This window comes from Camelus dromedarius, chromosome 9, assembly GCF_036321535.1.
Source record: "Camelus dromedarius isolate mCamDro1 chromosome 9, mCamDro1.pat, whole genome shotgun sequence".
Taxonomy (NCBI): Eukaryota; Metazoa; Chordata; class Mammalia; order Artiodactyla; family Camelidae; genus Camelus; species Camelus dromedarius.
In genome coordinates, this window is record NC_087444.1 from 65591253 (window position 1) to 65615621 (window position 24369).

Below are 24369 nucleotides of genomic sequence, written 5' to 3' on the forward strand. Positions count from 1 at the left end.
GATAGAAGGTAATCAGATACCAGCCTGGGCTTGGCCGCTGTGACCGTGCGGGCCGCGTCGCGGAGATCTCTGGGAGTGCTCGTTCGGCCTCAGAGTGCGCAGGCGCAGCGCACCGAGTGGACATTTTGGTCTTTGTCCGCGGGTCAGTCCGGCCCCTGGGTCCACGTGGCGCGAAAATAGGAGGTGGGATGTGGGCGTCTTGGGCTGATGGGGTCGGGGAGGTTGAAGGGGAGGATTCCGGATCTATTGGGGTGCGGCGTGAAGGTCGGGAGTGGGTTTAAGTGCTTCTGGCCTACGTGTCGGGTGGGGATGGGGGCCTCTGAGGAGGGTTCGAGCGTGCGTGACCCAGAGTTTGACCGCAAGTTTGACCGGATGTTTTAAGATTTTTGAGTGAGAAACTGTGGATGCAGGGTTGTGTATGATTGCGTTTGAGAGAGAGATGTAGGAGACCAGCGTTGAGATAATAACATCCGAGCCGCCCTTCCCTTGTCGAAAGTGCTGGTAATAATGGTGCCATGTTCCTGAAACATCTAATTTACTTGCAGATTTGAAGGAGGTTAAAAGCTAAGTGGTAAATAATTTAAAGATGGACAGTTATATAAAAGCGCATTTTAAAAATTGGGATAGAATACAAATCACTGTGATTTTTTTTTTTTAACAAGCAAGAATATTTCAAATGAACTTTTTGTTAGGGGTAGCCAGTCTCAAACGATATCAAATATCCTGATCTTTAGGCTACTTTAATAGGGCTGCTATTAAGTCGTGGGGTAAACAGCAGCGTTACACTTTGAGAAGCAGTGTTATATAGCATAGAAAGCCGAGAGTTAGGGAGTCAAGGGTTTGGGGTTCTATATTAGACAGTTATCCTCGTTCTATTAAAAAAAAACTTGGTTCTTGCAATGTTTATCCATGAATCTGGACTAGATTTTCGGTGACCTAACTCCTAGATGCATCGAAGTGTTCCCAGGTTGTATGGATTTTGTGAAGTAACGAGGATAGTTTTTTCTAAGGAATCTACGTGTAGTCATTCTTCACATTTTATGTAAGAGTTAAATAATTGGGTACCGAATCAGTAGCTATAAATCAGTAACCTTTAAATAGACAAACAACAGCCAGTTAGAATATATAATAGAAGAAAACCACTATTTACAAGGACAGTTTAAAAAAATTGAGGAATAAACAAGAAATGTGCAAACTATTGGAAAAGAATCTTAAAATACTGGTAGAGGGCATAACATAAGATGTGAACAAATAGATGTATCTTTTTCAATAGGAAAACAAATGTGGGCAAATTTAAGTAACCTTATTTTAATGTTATCCCAATGAAAGTATTTGCAGGGGTTTTTTTGTTTTGTTTTTTAACTAGGTAAGCTCATTCTGCAGTTCATATGGAAAAATAAGACGGGCTAGAATAGACATCTATTTGCATCTAAATGGAGTGGCCATTTATTTGCATCTAAAATGCAAAAGGAAAGCAGTTCGGGTGGGGGGAGATTGAGAGCCCATCAGTAACACTTTAAATTCTCAGAAATTGAAATAGTATTACTATTATTAGGAAGCAGGCCTATGAAGGGCAGTTCGATAGTATCTGTATATGTATTTTCTTTTTGATCTAATTATTTTACATATGAAAATTCATTCTACAAATGTACCTGAATTTGCATGAAATGGTACAGGTAGGAGATTGCTCCTGCCAACAATGTTTCATGGAGAAAAAGGTTAGAACAATTCATGCCCATCGGTAGGAGATTGGTTTGATAAAATTATAGTATATGTATACAATAGAATGATTTGCAGCTGAGCAAAAGAATGAAGTGGAAGCTTTTTATATACTGACACTGAAATAACTTTAAACATGTGTTAAGTGAGAAATGCAGGATGCAGAATGCATGGTATGCTTCATTTGGAGTCAGAAATAGGAGAGATAAGAATAGATAAATATACTTGTGTTTGTTTCTCTTAAAAAACTCAAAAGATCCACAGGAAACATAAAAGTGGCTATCATATTCTGTTGAGGGTAGAGGTACTGGCATATATAGAACAAAGGCAAATACTTTTTTATGCTTTTTTTCCCTAACTTTATGAATTTAGTATATATTTAAAAGTCAAAGTAGTTATTTTTTTTAAAAGGAGGACATAGGCCGTGGAGCCAGACCCCTTCTGCCACTTTGTACCTTCGTGACCTTAGGTACTTAAACCTTGTGCTGCTTCAGTTTCTCATAGTATTTTAAGGGAAATAACAGTATCTGATTCACAGGGTGGTTATTACTATTATTGGCAAAATAATATTTCCTTAAAAATGGTACTGTTTCTGGTAAAAATTTCTGAAAGATTCAGATATTCAGATGCTCCAATTTTCAGGTTTAAACCCTTTTTTTTACATTTCTTTTTGTAACTGAAATGAGGAAGTTAAGCTTCTGTGTTCAAGTTACACTCACCTTTAGAAACTCCACTACCTCCTTCATGAGCTTTGTTCTTTGATTTCTATGATGGTTATTTTCTCGTGATTCTAATTCAGAGATTTTTTTAAAAAATTTTTTTGGGGGGAGGAGGTAATTAGGTTTTTTACTTATTTATTTCATTTTTTTTTTAATGGAGGACTGGGGATTGAACCCAGGACCTCGTGCATGCTAGGCATACACTCTACTACTGAGCTACACTCTCCTCGCTGGAGATTTTTTTTTCTTTTTTTGTTTTGTTTTGTTTTGTTTTGTTTTGTTTTGTTTTGTTTTGTTTTGTTTTTTTGCAGGGGGGAGGTAATTAGGTTTACTTATTTATTTGATTTTTCAGTGGAGGTACTGGGGATTGAACCCAGGACCTCAGGCATGCTAGGCATGTGCTCTACCACTTGAGCTATACCCCTCCTCCCTTGGAGATTTTTTTTTATAATCCCAGTTGTGACTTAATTTGGGCCAGACTATATCAGAGATGATCTTCAAATTGCAGAACATCAGGAGAGAAGTACTGTATGACTGGTCCACCTTTAGTGATTGTATTTTTCCCTTTATAACGAAAATGTAATCTGCATGGTTTCATAATTTGGCACCATACAAATGTCCATTCCCCATCAGTCATTTAATAGAAGATTTTGACACCAATAAATAATCCTTAGCTGAATCAATGATTTTTTTCAGGGTAGCAAAGTGATGATTTTCAAATTTTTTCATTTCTTTTACATTTATTTGATTGCTACCTCAAATCGTGTCAAATTTGTCCTGGCTTTTTCTTGTTTAGGCATCATTTTAAAGCTACATTCTAATAACTACAACTAGTTTTATTTCTGGTAGTCATATTGTCATAGTTTTAGCTAAGAGGCTCCTTCATGCTGACTCCTCGTCTCATTTAACTTTGCCACCATTTAACTTTGAAAGCTTTCTTGCACTAAAAGCCCACCTTGCTCCTTCCCTCCCAGACTTGGGATCAGCCATTTCTCCAGGTATCTCTGGTTCCTTTCTCTGGAGAATGGTGTTGGAGACCAAGATCTGGGTGTTTGATGTTCTCATGGCTGCAGAGGTAACGTTGTTTCAAGGCCATTTCAGAGACCGAGGTAGAAAATCCATTTTTAAAAAACATGAGTTCATATTAGTATTTCTAATTCGGTTTAAATGGTTTAATACTTTTACCTCATAATTAGCTCCTAACAGTATTTTATAGTAAAAAATTTTAAATGGCTTCACATAAATATGTACTTCTTTCTTTTATCCTGCAGTATAAGGAAAACGGTTTGAAAATAACAATATTGATAGTAATAGTAACTATAAACATACTATATCATGTGAAAAAAAGTTTTTTAATTTGTTGTTTTAATTGAAGTATAGTTGATTTACAATGTTATGTTAATTTCTGGTGTACAGCATAGTGATTCAGTTATATGTATATATTCTTCATATTCTTTTTCATTATAGGTTATTATCAGATACTGAATATAGTTCTCTGTGCTGTTCAGTAGGACCTTGTTGAAAATTTTCTTTATAGTTATTTTTGTCCTTAGAATGCATCCCAGTAAAGATGTTTAGTCAAAGTTCTCTGTTCTAAAGTCATTTGAAATAAATTCTTTGAGGAATTGTATTACCAAGTTAATGTACAGTTGAGTCATTTGTTTCAATTTGTTTTCAAGTTCAAGGACTGCTTTTAGAAAATGAATTTGATTATATAAAAAAATAAGTAATGCATTTTTATGATGCAACGAAAACGATATCTCAGAGATAATCTCATTCTGCTCCCCTCCCTCATCACATTCTTCTCTTTCGCAATTAAATATAGTTTCCAGGGTTTTTTTGTTTGTTTGTTTCTTGTTTATCCTTCAAGTGGATTTTTTTGTTTGTTGGGTCATTAATGTATATTTGTTCTTCCCTCCTATTTCCCCACCTTCCTTACATAAAAGGTGTACTGTGTACATTTGTATTCCTCACTTTCTTCACTTAACAATATGTCCTGGAGATCTTTTTTTAGTCATCTCTCTTGTTTTTTAATTGCTGTATAAATAAGATGCCATTGTATGTGTGTGCTGTAGTTGATTCTGCTGTTGGATACTTGGGTTGTTTCCAATCTTTTGCTGTTACTGTAGTGAATAATTTTTTTCTGTTGTCATCTGTACTTACGCAAGATTATCTCCAGAGTAGGTTGCTACAAGTGGAATTGCCTATGGAGCTAAGTACTTTCATTTCCATTAGCAGTCCACAAGAACACCTTTCCTCCTAGGACCTTACCATCAAACTGTAGTGCTGAATATTTGATTTTTTTGCTAAAGGTATGAGTGAAAATTGGTATCTCGGTGTGGGTTTAATTTACATCTCTTTTATGAGTAAGGTTGAGTATCTTCATATGTTGGAGGACCACATGTATTTATCTGGGAACTGTCTGTTCATATCCTTTTTCCCATTGTACTATGGGGTGCTTTTTCTAGGAGCTGTTACATTACATTAGAAACGTTAGCCCTATGTGAAATGAGTTGCAGTTTTTTTCTAAGTTTTAAATTTTGACCTTGTTCACATTGTTCATTTTTTTTTTAAACCATGCAGAATCATGAAGCTTTTATTTTTATGTAGTTAGATTTATCAGTCTTCATTTATGGTCATAGAAAGCCTTTTCCACTCCAGGTTTCACCTATACTTTCAGATCCTCACACAGTTATAATTTTTATAGGACTTCATTTTCAATTTATATTTTTAATCCATTTGGAGTTTATCCTGGCATATGATATTGGGTATGCATCCAGGTTTATATTTTTCTATTAGGAAACCTAGTTCTTCCAACACTGTTTATTAAAAGGCCTAAACACTATTTTAAGATTCCATTTTGATCATATACTAAATTCTCATGTATTTTGTCTATTTCTGGACTATATTCATCCATCTTCTGGTCTATATTCACATACCAATATTTATCTTTTTATTAAATATGCTTTATAATTTTGTTTTAATATCTAGTGTAGTTAATTTCCTCTTATTTCTTGTCTTTTTTGGTTACCTAGCTATTGCTTTTTTTTTTCTATATAAACTTTAGAATCAGCTTGCTAGGAAGAAAACTTACTGATACTGTATTAAATTTATAAAATAATTTAGGGAAAGGGACATTAGCTCTTTGTCATGTTAAATAGTCCTGTCCATGTACATGACATGTCTTTTATATATTCCAGTTTCCTTTTGGGTCCTAAGAGTGTTTTAAAATTTTCTTCATTAAAGTTTTAGACACTTTTTGCTAAGTTTATTTCTAGGTACTTTATCTTTTATATTGCTAGTATGAATAGAGTTATTGTTGTGATACATATAAAGCTTGTTGATTTCTATAAATTGATTTTATTCCTTGCTTAACTTACTGAATTATTACTTATATTAAATAATGAGGCAGTGGGCATCCTTATCTTTATTTAGAATTTAATAGAAATGCCTTTGCCAGTGTTTGTGCTTTATATAAGATGCTGGCTTTGGTGATGAGATATAGATTATGACTATCAATATATATATGTGCCAGTGCTGCCTGTGTCTCTGGGGATGTGAGTAGAGACAAAAAGTTTAAGGCAGAGGCCACAGCTGTGCGTCAGATGCAACAACCACGAAAGATCACATTAATCAAGAAAACACAAATCCCTCTAAACTCTGATAACTGCTGTTTTTTAAAAAGTCAAACAGAACAAAAGTAAGATGTCCGTTCCTATTTTGTTTTCTTTCCATTTCCTCCTTTTGGTGACCATTTCTTAACTCAGTTCCTTCATTTATCTTTGTGTTCTTTTTATAGCTTTGCTTGCTTATTAAAAGTTTTTATGTCTTTCTAAAAAACGAGTTTTGTTACATTCTGTTTCATTTTTTATCTGCTTGTGACAGTATTTTTCAGATGAGTTTAACTTGGAAAATTATACTCTTCAAACAGTATAAACAAACAAAATATTTTGTTACTCCTGTTTGTTTGAGGTAGATTCTCCTAGTATGCAGTACATAGTAGTATTCTGTGCTTCAAAGCTCACATGCCTCTTCTGGTGTCTAATAGCAAAGGACTGCCGCACCACTCTGGCTCCATGACCCTAACCTGGTTGAGGCTGACTTCTATCTCCACCTCCCATCAATCTTCGTGGAACTTGCCTTCTAGGATGATGCATTCACTTTAGAAGTTGCTAAATCTGGGGTCACCCCACTCCCAAGTACTTTTTAAGCCTACTTTTTCTGCTTCCCTTGCAATCTCTTTCGGTTTAATCTAGGTCTGGCTTTCATCAGTTCCCTCTTAGGTGAGGCCTACTCATTCTGTAAGGAAGTATTAGCTGCAGATTTCTGAACTCCCTAAGTCCTCAGACTCTCCCTCAGCATTCCCAGTTCTTCCTGGGCTTCTTTGCAACTTCCTGTTTAGGCCTCCTGTTTGAATTTCCCTTTCACAGAGACATGTGGAGTCTGGGAGGGGTTTTGGTCACCAGTTTTGTTCATTATTAGACTTGATTACAATAATTTTTATCGGGGTGAATCCCCAGTTCGGAGAATGAATATTTGCTGGTTACTTCTGGGATCTGTTACCTCAAAGACTTCTCACCATTGTCTAGTCTTTCTTACTACACCTATCACGCTGTTGTGGTTCCTGCACCACTTATGCCATTTTGAGTATTTTGAGCCATACTTATGTATAATTTAGAGTTAGTGTAAATTCTCTCTACTAATTTCACTAAAATTGTAGTGTATGGATTAGCTGCTTGCTACGCACCCGTCACCCTGTTATTCTTGATGTTCTATATGGTTTTCAGAAGTACTTGGAAGATTCAAACTAAGCAGCCTCCATCCTTCTTTGAAACCTTTCCTTGTCTCCACACTCACAGCAACATTACTCCCTGGTCTTCAGCAGCAATGATATTCTGACAACTGACAAATTCCTGCTTCCATTCTAGGCCTATTCTGAGCTCCTTGTTTATATATGCAATTGTCTGTTGGATACATTTGCCTGCATGTTCCTCAGAAACCTGACACTCTGAATGTCCAGATCAAACTTGATCTCCTTCCTCTTGCAGGTGGTTTCTAGGCAACTCGCCCTCTCGTGTTTATCTCTGTGTGCATTACTGTTTAAATCAGCTCTAAGCCTTCCACCTGCCACCCTAGTACAAATTGGTGACCAAGCTTTTTCAACACACATAGTAGATAGAGTGTATGAGTAGTAACTTATGCTTTTTTAGGGTTTTGCTTTTTTTTTTTAAAATGATTTCAGCTTTATAGAAAATCTGCATATACCCTTTCTAGAGAAGGGTGTCTATACAGAGAAGTCCCATATACCCTTTACCCAAATTTACCATTTACACTGGTATTTTTTTTCTTTATTTTTCCTTCTTTTAATTTCTTTACTGAACTATAAGACTAAGTTGTATACATTATCCCTTTATCTGTGAATACTGTAATATCTGTAATATCTAATGTACTATAATACTGTAATAGCTGTAATTACAGCATTCGTTTTTCTAAGAACGAGGACATTCTTAACCACGGTATAGTAATCAAAACCAGAAAGTGTACAATACTATTATTTAATCCAAAGTCCACATTCAAATTCTGTCCGTTGTCCTAATAATGTCCTTAAAAACATCTTTTTGAATGTATGGATGAACATATATTTACAGGACACTTTAAATATGTAGTTTCATTCAGGGTATATTGCAAACAAAGTAAATATTAGGACTCTACGAAAACTTTGGCTGTTTTTTTTCCTGAATACTGTCAAGTAAAACTTCCTACGCACTGCATCCATGTGGCTTGGTTCTGATAGGCTTATGTTGTTATAGTCATAGATCAGAGTATTGAATTCATGCAGGAAGAAGTTGCCAGGTAATCCGCTCAGGAAGCTGTGTGGGAGTGTGGTGCTAGAGAACTGTAGGAACCAGTTGTGTAAGGTGTGGGCAGCTTTCCCTATGTAAGTAAAATTCTGAAAATAAATTCCCTCTTTCTTCCTCCGTTCTGGATCTGTGGAGCCTAAAGTGGTTTAATGAGTATGGCTTTGAGATTCAGGAATCCAAATAGTCTTAGTCTCTTTGCTCATATAGTTGTGTGTGTGCTTTAATCTCTAAGGCAGAAAGTCACTACTTTGTTCTTTTTCACAGGGCCTCTTCCTCGTGAAGTCCTGGGAACCGCAGCCTCCTCATCCTTCAGAAGGCCCGGCGGCCCAGGGCTCAGCCCGAGTTCTAGGACAGGACTCTGGCTCCAGCATTAACCTTCTAGTGCTGTGTCATTTCCCCAGTAGCAGGTTATAAACTGCCCAAGCTGTGTGTGATCCTTTGTTGAAGCAAGAAGACGAACTCTGGATGGTGGAGGAAGAGGTAGAACAGAAATTTGTGCAGGTGAGTGAATCACAGCCAGGCAGGTCACAGTTGTGCAGTCAGCATTGCCACCTCTGAAATGCTTTTAAGGATGTTTTCTTAGAGGCCCTAGTCCTAGAGTATCAGTTGGTATGAATTCTTTGGATACCTGAAGGACATTTTTTCTTTCAGTAGTCTACTTCTTAGTAGATTCCCGAGGGCCGTGTGCCCCCTCATCTCTATTCTGCATGTCAACACTTCGCACTCATTTGTGCTGCCTCTGTGTGATGGTTCTTTCACGACACCCTCAGTCTCACCTCTCCTGATGTGTGTAGACTCCTTTCCTCGTGCGTTGTCTTTTATATGTCTTAGATCTTTACGTGTCGTCTGGTATTTAGTTTCCTTTTTATTACTTACCAGTTCCTCTCATTCTCAGTGGTTACATGCCTTGGCATTATGTTTCACATCTGTGATCATCCTTCCTGTTGTCTTCTTACCCAGTGCCCCATTTTACATCAACAAACTCCTGCCTCCCTGCCACCCCACTTTCAGAAGTTTTTGCCTTAGAAAGCAGTTCTGCCTTTCTGCTGTGTGCGTGTATGTATGTATGAGTGTACGAGTCTGTATTTTTTAATATGATACATGAATTAGTAACTTTTGAACATCAAGATATTCAGTGAGAAAGTCTCTTATCTCTGTCCCTCAGTCCTGTAGTTCTTTTTCAAAGATGCGGTCACTTTTAAGAGTTTCATGTGTATCCTTCTTGAGGTAGTCTGTGTATAAACCAGCATATATTATGTGTCTGTGCTGCAAATATGAATATATATAAGCCTTCAGTTTTCCTTTTCATATAAATGGTGGTATGTATTCTATTGTGTCCAGAATTTTCTTTTTTTCTCTATCAACACTTAATTTGTTTAACATGTCTCCTACTAATGGACATTTAGGTTGTTTCCAGGCTTATGGGATTGAAGGTACAAGTGTGTATACTTGTCTGTATTGCTTTGCAGAGATGTGCAGATACAGTCACGTTATAGTTTACTCTAAGTGGAAATGCTGGATCAAAGTTACGTTTATAGATTTGATAAAAATAGGCACATAGTTCTCAAAAGAAATAAATCAATTTACATTGCTACCAACATAGTATATTTATGTATTCAGTAAGTATTGAACGATTTGTATTTGGCACCATTTCAGGTACTAGGGAGATGTAGGTGATCATAGTAGTCAAAAATTCCTCCCTCCTGAGGCTTACATTCTGGTTAGGAAAAACAGACTATAAGTAAATAGGTAAAAAATATATTGTCAGATGGTGGTGAGTGCTATGGAGAAAAATGAAGTAAGGAAAACTGGCATAGAGGGCCATTTGGGGATTATAATTTTAAAAAAGTTGGTTACAGAAAGGTCTCAGTAAGAGGATGACATCTGAAAAAAGAGCTGAAGAGTACGAGAGTGGGGCATGCCGGCATTTGGCAAAGAGCATTCAGCTACAAGGAACTAAAATTGTTAAAAACCCTAAGGCTGGAGCTTCCTGTTCAAGAAATAGTAATCAGGGCAGTGGGCTGGGGCAGAGGGAGCAAAAGAGAGTAAGAGTAGGTGTGGTTCAGTAACAGGCCAGATCACAGACTTGGCCTTTGTTCTGAGTGATTTGGGAGGCCGTCAAAAGGTTTTGAGGTGAGGCGTGAAAAGATCAGAATTACATTTTGGCTGCTATAAAGTACGGTGTAGGGGACAGAGGCTGGGGGGATAATGGGAGGCTCCCGCAGTAATCGGTAGTAGTTGTAGTTAGTGACAGGTAGTCAGATTGTTAAGGTATTTTAAAGGAATAGCTGACTGGTAGATTTTATGTCAGTTATGAGAGAAAGAGGAGTCACTGGTGACTCTCTAACTGGAAGAGGATGAGTTACCATTTCCTGAGATGGGAGGGGCTTCAGGAATTTTGGGAGACAGATCAAGAGTTTTCTTTTGGACTTGTTAACTGTGACATGTCTACTGATCCGTCATGTCAGTGCATACACATGTAGGTAGGCAGTTTGGATACACAAGTCAGGAATTCAGGGAGCTAGAAAGTTGAGACCTCTTCTGTTCTGCTATACTGACAAGCTGCTTTATTCGGCATGGTGTCTCTGCATTTCCTCACTCAGTCCTACTTTTCTTACCACTCAGGGAGGGTAGTGGGTCCACCTGGTCTCCTGCATCCAGCCTCCATTCCTGGATTCTGTTGTTAACAAGGAGGTAGTGATGTGGCCCTTGGAGCTGTGCCTTGTGTTTTTGGAGAGCACTGTGTGATATGTCTTCTAAAAACAGCAATGGCAGCTGCCAGCTCATATCCTTCCTCATAAGACATTAGAATTATAGCTACCTACTACTCTTACCAGCAATGCAATTTCCCCCCTTTTTTTTTCCTCTTTCTTCTTCCCAGACATAAAATGAGCAGAGGTGTCTTTATTTTGCCATTTTAGAAGAAAGGACCTATTTATGTTTGAGTCATCCCTCTAGGAATTCTCTCCCTCTTTGGCTTGATTGGTATCTTTGAAGACCTGAGATGTTGCTTTACCGATCTAAGTGTTTCCTCATCTTCTGCTCCCCCTGCCCCTTCTCTCTGTCCTCTTACTGGAGGTGGCTGCTGGAAGTCTGCAGTCTGCCTTTCCTCCTGTCTTTTATAAATTAATTTCCAAAAAGGATTCATCCATTCTGGAGTCAGAAGTAATGCTTTCTGTAAATATCCATTTTTATTTTGGCACCCGTAGGCTTTCCGTCTTGCCCACCATAATTTCACCTGTTTACAGAATAAACAGCTGTCCAACTGGCTTCATTTTCATTGTGTCAGAGAGTGAAATCATTATCCCACCCAAACTAGAGATTTCAGCTCATTATTTTCAGGTCCAGACACCACTTCAGAGCATTTTCAGATTATATCTGGATTATTTCTTTTCTCATGGTCCTTGTGATATGGTCAGTCAAACCTTTTAAAAGGTATACTTTGCTCTAATTAAGAGATGACATGTTAACCTTGTGAATATAAATGTGAACCTATTTCCTTTTTCTGTAAAGTTTTTTGAATCTTGGCCTTTGATTATGAAATGCCCCACCCATCCAGTTCCTGCTTATCATTTAAACCTGTTACCCCTCTCCATCCTTCACATTTTCCATAGAAATTCAAAAGTCCTCAGTAAATAACATCTTACATGTTTTTAAATTTTTATGTCTGGAATCTGTCTTATGAACCTATTGAAAGGGAGGCCTCTTTTATTCTTTCTGTCTGCAGTTTTGATTACACAAGCTTGTTAAATAATCTTGTGGTAACGTGTTAAATAATCTTGAATTATTGTTGTGGAAGGATTTTTAAAAAATCAATTCTTAACATCTTCAAACATTAAAAACATTGAAAGAAGAGTTCACCGATCTTCTGTATACCCATCACATATATTCAGTAATTAGTGTTTTGCCATGTTTGATGTGTCTGTCCCAGTGCACGCATATTGTGTGTACCGGAACATGAATCCTAAAAAATTAAGTGTGGATTTTCTAGAGGTAGTGGCCTCCCCCTACATAACAAAAACACCATTATCACACCTTCGATGATTAGTCATAGTGTGCTAACATTATGGAATAGTCCATGTTCAGGGTTCCCCACTTACTTCCAAAATACCTTCTGTAGGGTTTTTTTCCCCAAATGCCAGAATCCAATCTAGGTTTAAGGCTTTTTAGTTTTTAAACTCTAAAACTGTCCTCTCCTCCTTTTTTCCCCCCTTGACATTGCCCTCAGCATTTAAAAAATACTTCCTGTCAGCCATTCAAAGAGAAGAGTAGCGCTGTCACTACAGTTCAGCCCCTCAGGTTATAGCATACATGTTAAGACTTAGCTAAGTACGAATTTGTGTTTAAAAATACTGCATGTGAAATATTTTAGGAAAAGTGAATGTGATTGTGGTTAGAAGTTAAGGGAAAGTAAGAGACAAGACTGGAGAAGTCTTTTTAGGAGCACGTTACTGGAGCTGCTTCCAGGAGGTTCTTTAGCTTCTAAGAAGTGTAAAAAGTAGGAGGGGATCAGGTTAAGCCAAAGGACATGAGGAACATAGTGTGTGTAATTGTGACTAATTGACTGCATCCTTAACATGCTTGGCAGGCTTTCCTTAGGGCCCTGAACTACTTTACTGCTTAGAATGCTCTTCCTCCAGATACTGTAAGGATCACTCTTCATGTCTTGCATCTTGCCTTCTCAGGGGCCACTCCATCTGAAACTGAAACTCTTTATCCCTTCCCTAATTTTTTCCCATAGCACTTAAAACTTGATAGCAAACCTCCTTTATTAGTTTGTTTATTATTTTTCTCTGTCCATTAGAGTGTAAACTTGATGGGGGCAGGGAATTTTGTCAGTCTTGTTCAATACTGTTTACCCCTGAAGTTTAGACCTGTGCCAGGCACATAGTAAGGGGAGAAGGTATTTCTTGAATGAATAATGAGAAATGTTTTGAGTATCCGTTCTCAAACTTCTTGGCCTTAGGATCTCTTCATGTTTTGTTGTTGTTTTAATAACAGCTTTATTAAGATATAATTCAGATAACATAAAATCCACCCTTTCAGGGTATACAATTCAGTGATTTTTTAGTATATTAACAAAGTTGTGCAATCATCACCATTATCTATTTCCAGAACATTTTCATCACCATAAAAGGAAACCTGGAGCCCATTAGCAATAACATTTGTATTCCTAAAACTTGAGGACCCCCAGAGAGCTTTGGTTTCTGTGGACTTCTGTGGCATTTACTTTCATTAAAGTAAAATTGAGAAACTTCTAAAAACATTTATTAATTTAACAAATACCGCAAATAATAATCTAATTACATATAAACTTAAGTTACATTTCTAAATAAATAGTTTTCCACAATAAAAAAGTTTAGTGAGAAGAATGGTATTGTTTTGCATATTTGTAAATATCTTTACTGTCTGGATTAATAGAAGACAGCCAATTCTCATTTCTCCTGTTGTAACCTGTTGTTTTGGTTGAAGTGTATTAAAAAATTGTGGCTTCACACAGATGTAGTTGGAAAAGGGTGAAGTGATTTAGTAGCCTTTTCAGATAACTGTGAATAGCCTTTGGTACTATACCAACACTTGACAAGTGGTAGTTTTTTCAAGATTAGCTGTAATGTGAAATTTTAAACTATATTTTTGTTCTCTTACGTAAAATCCATTGGTTTGTCTTAAACTTTGAATGGATCTCTTACTTATGCATGATTTTGTAACATCACACATTGGTCAACTGAATTATGCAGATCTTTCAAATGTTGACATATCTCATAATATCAAAACATCGTATTTTGTTAACATCACCAATCTTACTAGAAAAATCTTTAAAGTACTGGGAAACTATCAGTCTCATGGTAGAGGATACAGGTTTTCCAAAATTCCGATTTTTGCTTGAAAACTCAAATTCAATTATTGGCAACATGGGCTGTCAGTTGTTTCCCTTGAGATGATTATCTTACTTTATTCTGTCTGAAGAAAGTTCTCAGCAAACAATACCCAAGTCTTAATAACCATAGCTTGTGAGGCATTTATTAATTTATTTAAAGCAAATTAATGGTGCTCTGTGAAATAAAGTAAAAATGGTGCCCCATGAAAAAAGTGGCTAAATTTAGCTCACAACTTAAATGATCTGCCCAAGTGCTTTTCCTTGAGATGACTGTCTTCTTCTGGTGTACAACAGAAGTATATGTGCATATGTATGAAATTATATTTCTTTACATATGTAAATAACTGATATTTACCATACTTTTTGTTTGCTTGCTTGGTTTCCTGTATTTAGCACAGGCTCCCTTGGACTTTCTTCAGACTAGATCAAAGCCCTCTCGGTGCTCGTTTCCACGTGGTCAAATGCACTGGGAAATCTCTTTACATTTCTCCTCTTGGAGGTATTACTTCTAGAATTTTTGTCCTCCTCTTTCAGTTTAGACTGGCTGTACTCTGACCTGATAGTCAGCTCTTACGTTGCAGCTTTCATCATAGTTACGGTAGAAATTTTCTTCATTTTTTTCCCCCATGCATCTCCTCCTTTTTGGATTCTGTACCTTTTGCCTTCTCTGTCTACTAATTTTGGTGGAACACATCTTCTACTAGTAACCTGGGAGAAAAGGTGCATTTTTGGGCTTTTGCATATTTGAAAAATGCCTTCATCTGACTATCTCATTAGACTGATAAGCTAAGCTTAAAATTTTTCCCTAAGAATTTTGTCTTCTAGCTTCTTGTCTTTCTGTTGAGAAATTTGATTCTGATTCCTCTTTGACATATGTTCTTTTTTCTGAAAGCATTTATGGCCTCTTTTCTGTTTTGAAATGTCATAGTAATGTTTCCAGGTATGCATCTTACATTCATTGCGCAGGGTACCAGCAAAGAAGTCTAGAGGGTCATGACTTAGAGGAGAGGGAATTTTTTTTGTTCTTTTAATATTTCCTCTAATCAGTTTTCTCCTTGTGTTTTCTGGGACTTCTTTTACTCAGCTATTACGTTGGCTTATTATCCGAACTGTCTTCTTAAAGCTTCTACCAGGAAATGACCGCTGCGCCTCTGCTCATATTTCATTGGCCAGATGAGGTGCCTGGCCATGTGTGAGTGTGCTAGAGTGAAGCAATATAATCCTGCGCTAAGGAGACCCTGTTACTGGTGAATGGTAACACAGTCTGCCTCACCTTCCCTCCCACCCCCCACCCCAACGTTTTAATTTCTGTGGGATCCTTTTCTCTCCATTTCTTGATTACAAAATTCTGTTATTGTTTCACTGATAAAACATCTTCTCATAACTGTCTGTGATTGGTTTTAGGGTTGTTCGCTGTGCCTTACCTTTATTTCTGTAGTCTTTTTTCCTCTTAATGTTGATCTTTCATTTTAGTGGGGTTCCTCAAATATGTGTGGAATATTGGCTGCACAATCATATTTAAGGGTGATTGACTGAAAGGTAAGCTCTTTTGCGCCTGGGTGCTTCTAGTCTCTGGTAGACTTCAGTGGGTGAAAAGTGGACTGCCTCATGGACTCAGGGTCTCCTCCCTGCAGAAGGGTTGTACTGCCTTCCTCTCGTGAACTTGCATGTGGCCAGCCCCTTTGTTTAGGCAAAAATATGAGTACAGACAAGTATCATTTTGGAGGGAGGACATCCTATTTAAGTTTTTCACGGGCCTTTCAGTTTGTCCAGAGAAGAATTCTTTCATATCCTGCTCACAAGTTGCCAACTTTTTTTTGGCCTCAGCTGCAGACAGACCTGGAGGTCTCACCACATTACATATAGCTCCCACTGATTTCAGTTTACAGCACCTCTCTCCTGTCATTTGTTGAGTGTTCCTGAGACTGGAGCTTCACTGATTAAATTTCTGCAAAGAATAATTTCCATTTCATACAGAGGAGTGGTCCTTTGGCCTCCTGACTGACAGTAGAGGTTCAGCTGCACCTCAGACAATCCTTTTTTTTCCAGCCACCATCCTTTATTCCGTCTTTTGAAGTACTTGATTTCCCTCCATTTCCTGAATCTTTCTGTTATTTTGTGGCACAAACTGGCTTGCTTGACAGTGGTGTCCTCTTTTGTACTACCTTTATGTTATTTGAACTTGCTCAGCTATTCTCTGTGTTGGAAATCTTCCATGTACTTTGGTATCGGAAATTTTGTGAATATTTCTGTGTGTTGATGTCTCCTATCATATTCTTTTTTTCTTGTTGGTTTGTGCCGTTTTCCCTTTTCTTGTCATTTTAATGGATTTTTAGAAGGAAGTAGTTAGTATTTTCTTTCCCTTTCTTAGGAATTCCTGGTAGACTTTCTTAGTGTTATGTGCTCATCTCTTTATCCTATTTGTTAATTCCTCACTTTTTGTTACATTCAACTTGCTGGATTATGAAATTAGGTTATTTTTCAAGAGTAATCTAAACTTCGTGTACCTATGAAGGTTAATTTTCAACCAGGGGTCCTCTTCTCAAAATTTAGTTGGAAACATTGGTCATGAGCATTCTTTCATACTATGAGATGGGCTACCAGAGTTTATCCCCCAAAAGCAGAGTCTGAAATTACTAGTAATGGGAAAATTCATAAGTGATGCTGCTAACTGAAAGCTATCATTTGAGTGCTTACCATGTGTCAGCCGCAGTTCCAAGCACCTTATACAGTAACTCCTTTAAATGGTGATTCTTTGTACTCCATTTTAGAAGAAGCCTGAGGAGATAATAAGCAGATAGAGAGGCAGCAAAACTTGGGAGGCAAGTTGCATCCAGCTCCAGTAAAGTACAGACTAATGAAAAAAGCAGTGAATCTAAGAAAATTGGAAAAATACTTCCTCTGATTTCGAACAGTATATCTTTTTAAGGCAACAGCTTTTTCAGCTTAACCTAGAAAGGGTTTTGAAACACAATTTAGACTTAGCTATGTAGGAAAGAATCATCAATTTAATTAACTTGGAAATTCTGCCACAGCTTACTCCTTATGGTAATAATCCCCTTTAGGTGTAAATCAGTGGGGAAATGCCTCGTTTAAAAAAATTTTGAACCCCATCTGATATCAGAATATTAATACTGGAGAGAAATCCTATGAATTTACTGAATTGTGGGAAAACTTTTACTCATGTCACACATCATTAAATGTAGAAGTCAGGCTAGAGAGAAACCCTGTGCTTTTAGGGATTATTGAGAAGCGTTTATTTAGCTAGATGACAGATCTCATTGAGCAGGAGAAAATTCATACTGGATAGAAACCAACGAATGTAACAAAGCTTCATTGAGTATTAGAAAATTTATAGTTGGAGAGAAAGCTTTGAATGTACTGAGTATGATAAAGTTTTCTCTTGAACCTTATCTCTTACTCTACATTTGAAAGGTGATACACAGAGAAGCCCTACAAATGTAAGAAATGTGGAAATACCTTCAGCCAAAAGTAAATTCTCATTCATCAAAAAATTCATACTGGAGAGGAACCTTGTGAATGTGGGAAAGCTTCCATTCAGATGTCACACCTCAGTCAGCAGAGAATTTGTAGTGGGGCAAACCCCTTTGCCTGTAAGGTATGTGGGAAAGCCTTCAGCCACAAATCGAATCTCACTGAGCATGAGCATTTTCATAATAGAGAGAAACCTTTTGAATGTAATGAATGTGGAAAAGCCTTCAGCCAGAAGCAGTATGTCATTAAACATCAGAACACCCATACTGGAGAGAAGCTTTTTGAATGTAACGAATGTGGAAAATCCTTCAGCCAAAAGGAAAACCTTCTTACCCATCAGAAAATTCACACTGGAGAGAAACCTTTTGAGTGTAAGGATTGTGGGAAAGCTTTCATTCAGAAGTCAAACCTCATCAGACACCAGAGGACTCACACGGGAGAGAAGCCCTTCGTATGTAAGGAGTGTGGGAAAACCTTCAGTGGCAAATCAAACCTTACCGAGCATGAGAAAATTCATATTGGAGAGAAACCCTTTAAGTGTAGTGAATGTGGAACAGCTTTCGGTCAGAAGAAGTACCTCATAAAACATCAAAATATTCACACTGGAGAGAAACCATATGAATGTAATGAATGTGGAAAAGCCTTCTCTCAGCGAACATCACTTATTGTACATGTGAGAATTCATTCAGGTGACAAGCCTTATGAATGCAATGTATGTGGAAAAGCCTTCTCTCAAAGCTCATCTCTTACGGTGCATGTGAGAAGCCATACAGGTGAGAAGCCCTATGGTTGTAATGAATGTGGGAAAGCTTTCTCTCAGTTCTCAACCCTTGCTCTACATTTGAGAATTCACACAGGTAAGAAGCCTTATCAATGCAGTGAATGTGGGAAAGCTTTCAGCCAGAAGTCACACCACATTAGACACCAGAAAATTCATACTCATTAAAAACCTGTGGATATCATGAAAATTGATAAGTGTTCATGAGGAATTTACACCTCCTAACACATGAGAAATAATCATTCTGAAGGAAAACATCACAAATGAGGGAAACAAAAGCTAAAAACTTAAAAGGACACCAGAGAACTCAGCCTGAAGAGAGACACTTGTATGATAAAAACCCTGTATCCAACAAAATACCTACAGCAGAAGTGATGCTGAAACTTTAGGTACATTTCCACTAAAACTGGAAATGGAAAACACGCTTATCATTGCTATCTGCATAGATTTGGAGATCTTCACCAACATAATAAAAATAAGTTGGAAGTATTAGAAAGGAAGAGACTTATAGTATTGGTTTAGCAGAACAGAAGAGCTCTTGGAAACACCTATGCATTTATTAGAATTTATAATACAATAGAAACGGCATCAGGAGATGAGAAGATTATGGGACTATTTTAAAAATGATTTGGAGGTAATTTCTTCTCCAGGGAAAAAGAAAAGTAGATGCTGAACTTACACACAAAGGTAAGAACCAAGGGGATTAAAAAGAGGAATATGAAAATGCTATATACTAAAATGGTTATGACCTTGGGAGTTGGGGAACATTCCTTAAACAGCAAATTGAAAAATACGTAGCAGTTCTACTCTTGAGTTTGTGTGCTCAGAAAATACGTACCAGGCTTTTTACTGTGGCATGATCTGTAGTAGTCATAAATTGGAAACAACTTAAATGCCCATCAGGAACAAAATGGGAAATACTTAAGATGGAATACTGTATATCTGTAAAAATGTAATAAATGAGATCTATGTGTATTACAGAGAAAGATCTCAAATATCACATTAAGGGGAAAGAAAGTTGCAGAATGACATATAATACGATGACATTTTTGTAAATTTGAAGTAAAAGTTCTCACAAAATTCAGTGCTATTATATATTGGTAATGAATACCTTCTGTATGTATGTTTTTTAATTGTTTTTGAAATGATCAGAAGGATACAGACCAAACTCTTGGTAGTGGTTGCCTGTAAAGAGTGAAGAAGGGAGGGGGATGCGTGTGGGGGAGGGGAGGGGTTGGCTTGAGGGGGCTTCAGTTTTATATATAAACATCCATTTCTCTTTAAAGAAAAAAAAAGGACTGTAAGTAAATATATCAAAATACTGGTTAATTCTGGACTGTGGTATATGGATATCTTGTCTTATTTTTTGTACTTTTCTGTATTTTTAAATTTTCTCAAAATTAATAAGAATGGGTGTGAGGATGGGAACACTATACCAATGGAAACCACGTTCTGATGGATTCATTCTCAATCAGCTACTAAACTTTTTATAGAAGATATTTCTAAAATTTTATCGAGTGGATGGACTTGCTCTCTATGTAGTATGAATATCTATTTTATTAAAATTAAAAATGACAGCATAATCCAAATTTGTTCTATTTTATTTTTACATTATAGTGTACACTATATGCTCTGCCTTCACATTTCTGACACTTTTGTGATATGTCATTTGAGCTTAGGAATTTTTAAGAACATTTAGTTAAATAAGGATACATGGACAGACTTCATATAGTTTGTCTTTTTCCAATAAACTGATTTTGGAATGTTCATTTTCCTGCTCTGTAAATTTCCATGGTAACGGCATATGCATTAAAAATTAAGTTTTTGATTGTTTCACTTTTAAAAAGAGAAAACCTTTTAGCTTCCCAGAACTTCCACAGTTTGAGTTATATGCCAACACTTGGATCTGTTTTAACCTGCAGATTATTTCCTTCTTCTCACTGCTTTGACACAAATAGTTTTTTGTTTGTTTTTTCCAGCTTTATTAAGGTATAATAGACAAAATTGTAAGATATTTGAAGGGTACAACATGAGGATTTGATATACATACACATTATGAAGGGATTCTCACCATCAAGTGACTGTTTACAAAGTGGAGAGGATGGGATAGGTATGAAAAAAGTGGTTCACACTGGACAAGACTTCTGCTGTGTAAGCCGATCTTTCCTGAAGGTATTTTTTATTTAGTCCCTCATCACAATGTAACTTGATATAAATAATGTTATTAAAGGTTTTCTTGAATGATGAACATCAGTGATACAGCATTTGAGGTTGATTTTTTAAAAACCTTTTTAAAAAACTCTTAAACTCAGTTAAACACCACAGCATCACTGTATATCTTTTACTAGCCTTTTTGGAAGAATGACCATGACTTATATACTTAAATGTCTTTGTGAGTCTTGATCCTTTCTGATACGAAGTTCCCAACCCGTTTTTAAAAAAGGATGTTACATAGTAAATCTACTAAGGAATTGCACCAGATGTTTGTACACCATTTAAAATTGCCTCCACTTATCACCCACAGTAGGAAAAAGATTCTCTGTAAGGATTTCTGTTGTAAGAAATTTTCCTGAACTACTTTTTTTCTCCTTCATCTCTTATGTTTTACTTAGCTCTTAACTATGTTCCTGTGCTTTTGCAGCTTTGGCATCAACCGAGTAAAGCCTGTTGCTAAAACAAAACCAGGTGAATACCTTCATGTGTCTGTTGGCCATCCTTTAAGGTACCTGCCTGCACCACCCCCAGCAAGGCTGGTAGTGTTGACCCTTAGAGGGAAGTTGAGTCTGAAATTCAAAATTGTCGTTTTACTCAGTGTATCAGGAGGCAGATGACCTGAACTCCCTGAGTATGTCTTACTCCATCCTAATAGAGTGTAGGTATAAGTGACCTGACTGTTGGAAACCTGAATCATTGTTAGTCAAGATTTATTAGTCATGGTTAACCCCACATTGCCTGTGTTGCCTGGATACATATTAATAGCTACCTTATATTGTACCCTACCATGTGAGGGACCATAAAACATCTTCCTTTATTGCCTTTTCCTCTGCTCGGAATGTCCATCCATTATAACTCTTAACTACCAGCTATCCAAATGTATTCATCAGAGGTAGAGATCCGTTGTCCCTCTTCCACTGACACTTTCCTTTTCCTTTCTGCGTTTTTTCCTCAGGAATCATAGGGTTTTGAATAATAACTACCAATAATTGAGTCTTATAATGTGTCAGTACTCACATCAAGTCTCTGAAGTGTGTCATTTATTTCCATTTTACAGATGAAAATAGAATTAACATAGCTAGTAAATCATTTTCATCTTACAGATGAGAGAAATTTACATGGCTAGGAATTAACCATTAGTTCTCAAACCATTATTGGATTGATAATAGTACATCTTTAGAGATAAATTGGGAGGCTAAAGACTATTCAGTCCAATCCCTTTAGAAGTGAACAATAAAATGGAGCAGTTGGACTCAGGAACTATAATTAGCAGAATGGATATGGCAGAGTACCAAGTCAGTCAGCCTTAACAGCTTGATGAGTTCACAGGACCAAGGAAAATGACACTGAAATTTTGAAAGAAGTATTGCTAGAATACCTCTATATGTACAGTAGACATCTTAAAGGGCAAGAAAAGAACAGATGTATAAGGTAGAAGTAATTTAAAAATAATAGAAGAGGGACTAATGCTTCAGGGAAGGTTGAATAGATGTACTTTTCCCTATTTCCCTGACTGAGTACAAATAAAAACCCTGGATGTTTACAGAGAACAAACATAAGACTGAAAGGTGGAAAAAAGAAGGCAGGGTTGGGACCATGGGACCTAAGGAATAACATGGTGGTTAGTGCTCGGTTTTCTTTTTGCCTTGAATATCCAAGATTTGGAGCTGAAGAAGCTGGCAACCCAGAAATGCCAATTAGGACAGTAAAGCCCCAACAAGCTTGCTCTCTAACCAGAGAACAAGTAAAGGGACAGCCTAGTAAAACAAAATTTTTATTTTTTTAATTAGAAAAAAAACTTGAATACAATTTATTTAGGTGGAGATACTGGGGATTGAACCCAGGACCCTGTGCATACTAAGCACACACTACCGCTGAGCTACGACCCTTCCCCCGAGAGAAGAATTTTAGATAATAGCTGCTCTCCTCTAGCCAAACACCATAGAAAAGATTGGCTACACCTGTACCAGCAAAGGCTGTGTTGGGGGCTTAGATTTCCACCATCGCCAGGCTGTGAAAAGGTGCTCCAGCCCTACGTCCCCTTCAGAAAAGGATGACTAGGGGGTTGGGACTGTTATCTCCACTGGGTGGTAGTGAGACAGCCCTCCCACCCGTGTTGTCAGTGTAGACTGCGGAGCTGGGAATTCTGCGCAGCAGTAATGAGGCACCTGTATCCCTCAGCCTTACTGGGTGGTCTCAGGGAGGCCAACTGGAATGTCAGGACGTTCACCGCTGCTCAGCGTTAATGAGACCACACCCTTGTAGCGTCAGTGGAGACTGCCGAGGGCACGGTTATGATACACAGTCTTACCCCTCTTAGCCGGGGTGGTCACCAGTGGACGTCTAATGGGGAGCTGGAACTTCCCTCCCTGTTCAGCAGGAACAAGGAAGCCTTCCCCTCCTCAGGAGTCAAAGGAGGCTGAGTGGGGAACCTAGAGTTGTACCCACAGCTGGAAGAAACAAGGTAGTGTCTCCAGCTCTCCCAGCCATGACAGTGTCAGAGGAAGCCAGCTAAAACTGAAGGTTTAAGTAAGATCTAGTATTATAATATAAAACCAAAAATAGAAAAATTACAGGAAAACTAGGAAATTTCACAGAAACAGGAAAATCTCAACGAGTAAAAATCAATACAGGCATACCTTGGAGATACTGAGTTCCGTTCCAGACCACTGCAATAAAGCGAGTATCGCAATAAAGCGAGTCACACAAATTTTTGGTTTCCCAGTGTATATAAAAGGTACGTTTATACTATACTGTAGTTTATTAAAGGTACAACAGCAATATGTCTAAAAAAATAATGTACATAACTTAATTAAAAAATACAGTCCATTTCCAATTTGGATCAATGGCATAAATTTTTGAGTATTTGATATTGTCCCACAAATTGCTAAGGATCTGTTCTTTGTTCCCCCTAGCCCCCTGCCAATCTTCTCTCCGTTCCTCAGCTTGGGTAAATTTTATTGATCAACCTTCAAATTCACTGACTCTTTTCTTCTGTTATCTTCATTCTGCAGTGAGCCCATTTCAGTCTTAATATTACCATTTGGATTTTTTATAGTGTTTATGTCTGAGAAATTCTGTATTTCCATTCAATTAAAGAGTGAAATGTAGCATAGTCATAACTGCCTTAAAGCTTTTGTCTGATAATTCTAACATTTGAATCATCTTTACTTTGGTACCTGTTGATTTTCCTTTCCTTTGATAATTGATTACTTTTACTGGTTGTTTGTATATTATTTTTGGATTGTATACTGGACATTTAACATATTTTCTGAGAGTCTGTTTTCTGTTAAAAGCAGCTGGATAATTATTTTTTTTAATTTTAGTAGGCAATATACCCACTTAGATCCAGACTGAAAGTTCTGTTTAACCTTCTGTAGGCAGTGGAGCCATCAATTCAGTTTTCAAAGGTTTTGCTGTGCTACTTTGAGAATGCCTGCACATGTCCCACTCTGTTAGACTAGGGCTTATACAGTGGTCTGTATCACAGTTCAGTTCTCAGAGCCTTTATTATGCTTCTTTGGGTCTGTCACTCATGTACAGCTTGCAGGTAAGTGTGGGTCTTGTGTCAGTTCATTCACAGAATTAGGGGGTCCTCCTGTAGGTCTCTTATCCAGGATTTCCTCCACATTCTACATCTTCCAGGAGCTCCTTCTGCTAGTCCTCTGGTTAGAAAGAGTGAGTTTCTGTCAGAATTTTGTCTGC

The 24369-nt window shown here is 37.4% G+C and overlaps 1 protein-coding gene across 1 annotated transcript; it reads left to right on the plus strand.

Moving 5' to 3' along the window:
• The first annotated feature begins 97 nt into the window (after positions 1-97).
• ZNF146 (zinc finger protein 146) lies at positions 98-20039 on the plus strand. The gene is made up of 3 exons (XM_010978874.3): positions 98-183; positions 8564-8800; positions 17613-20039. Exon 3 carries the CDS (start codon positions 17740-17742, stop codon positions 18616-18618), a length of 879 nt encoding a protein of 292 aa, XP_010977176.1. The 5' UTR covers positions 98-183; positions 8564-8800; positions 17613-17739; the 3' UTR covers positions 18619-20039.
• The last annotated feature ends 4330 nt before the right edge of the window (positions 20040-24369 follow it).

What these genes read in the sequence shown, in the direction of transcription:
- ZNF146 (XM_010978874.3), top strand. Translation starts at nt 17,740, where the DNA reads ATGTCACACCTCAGTCAGCAGAGAATTTGTAGTGGGGCAAACCCCTTT.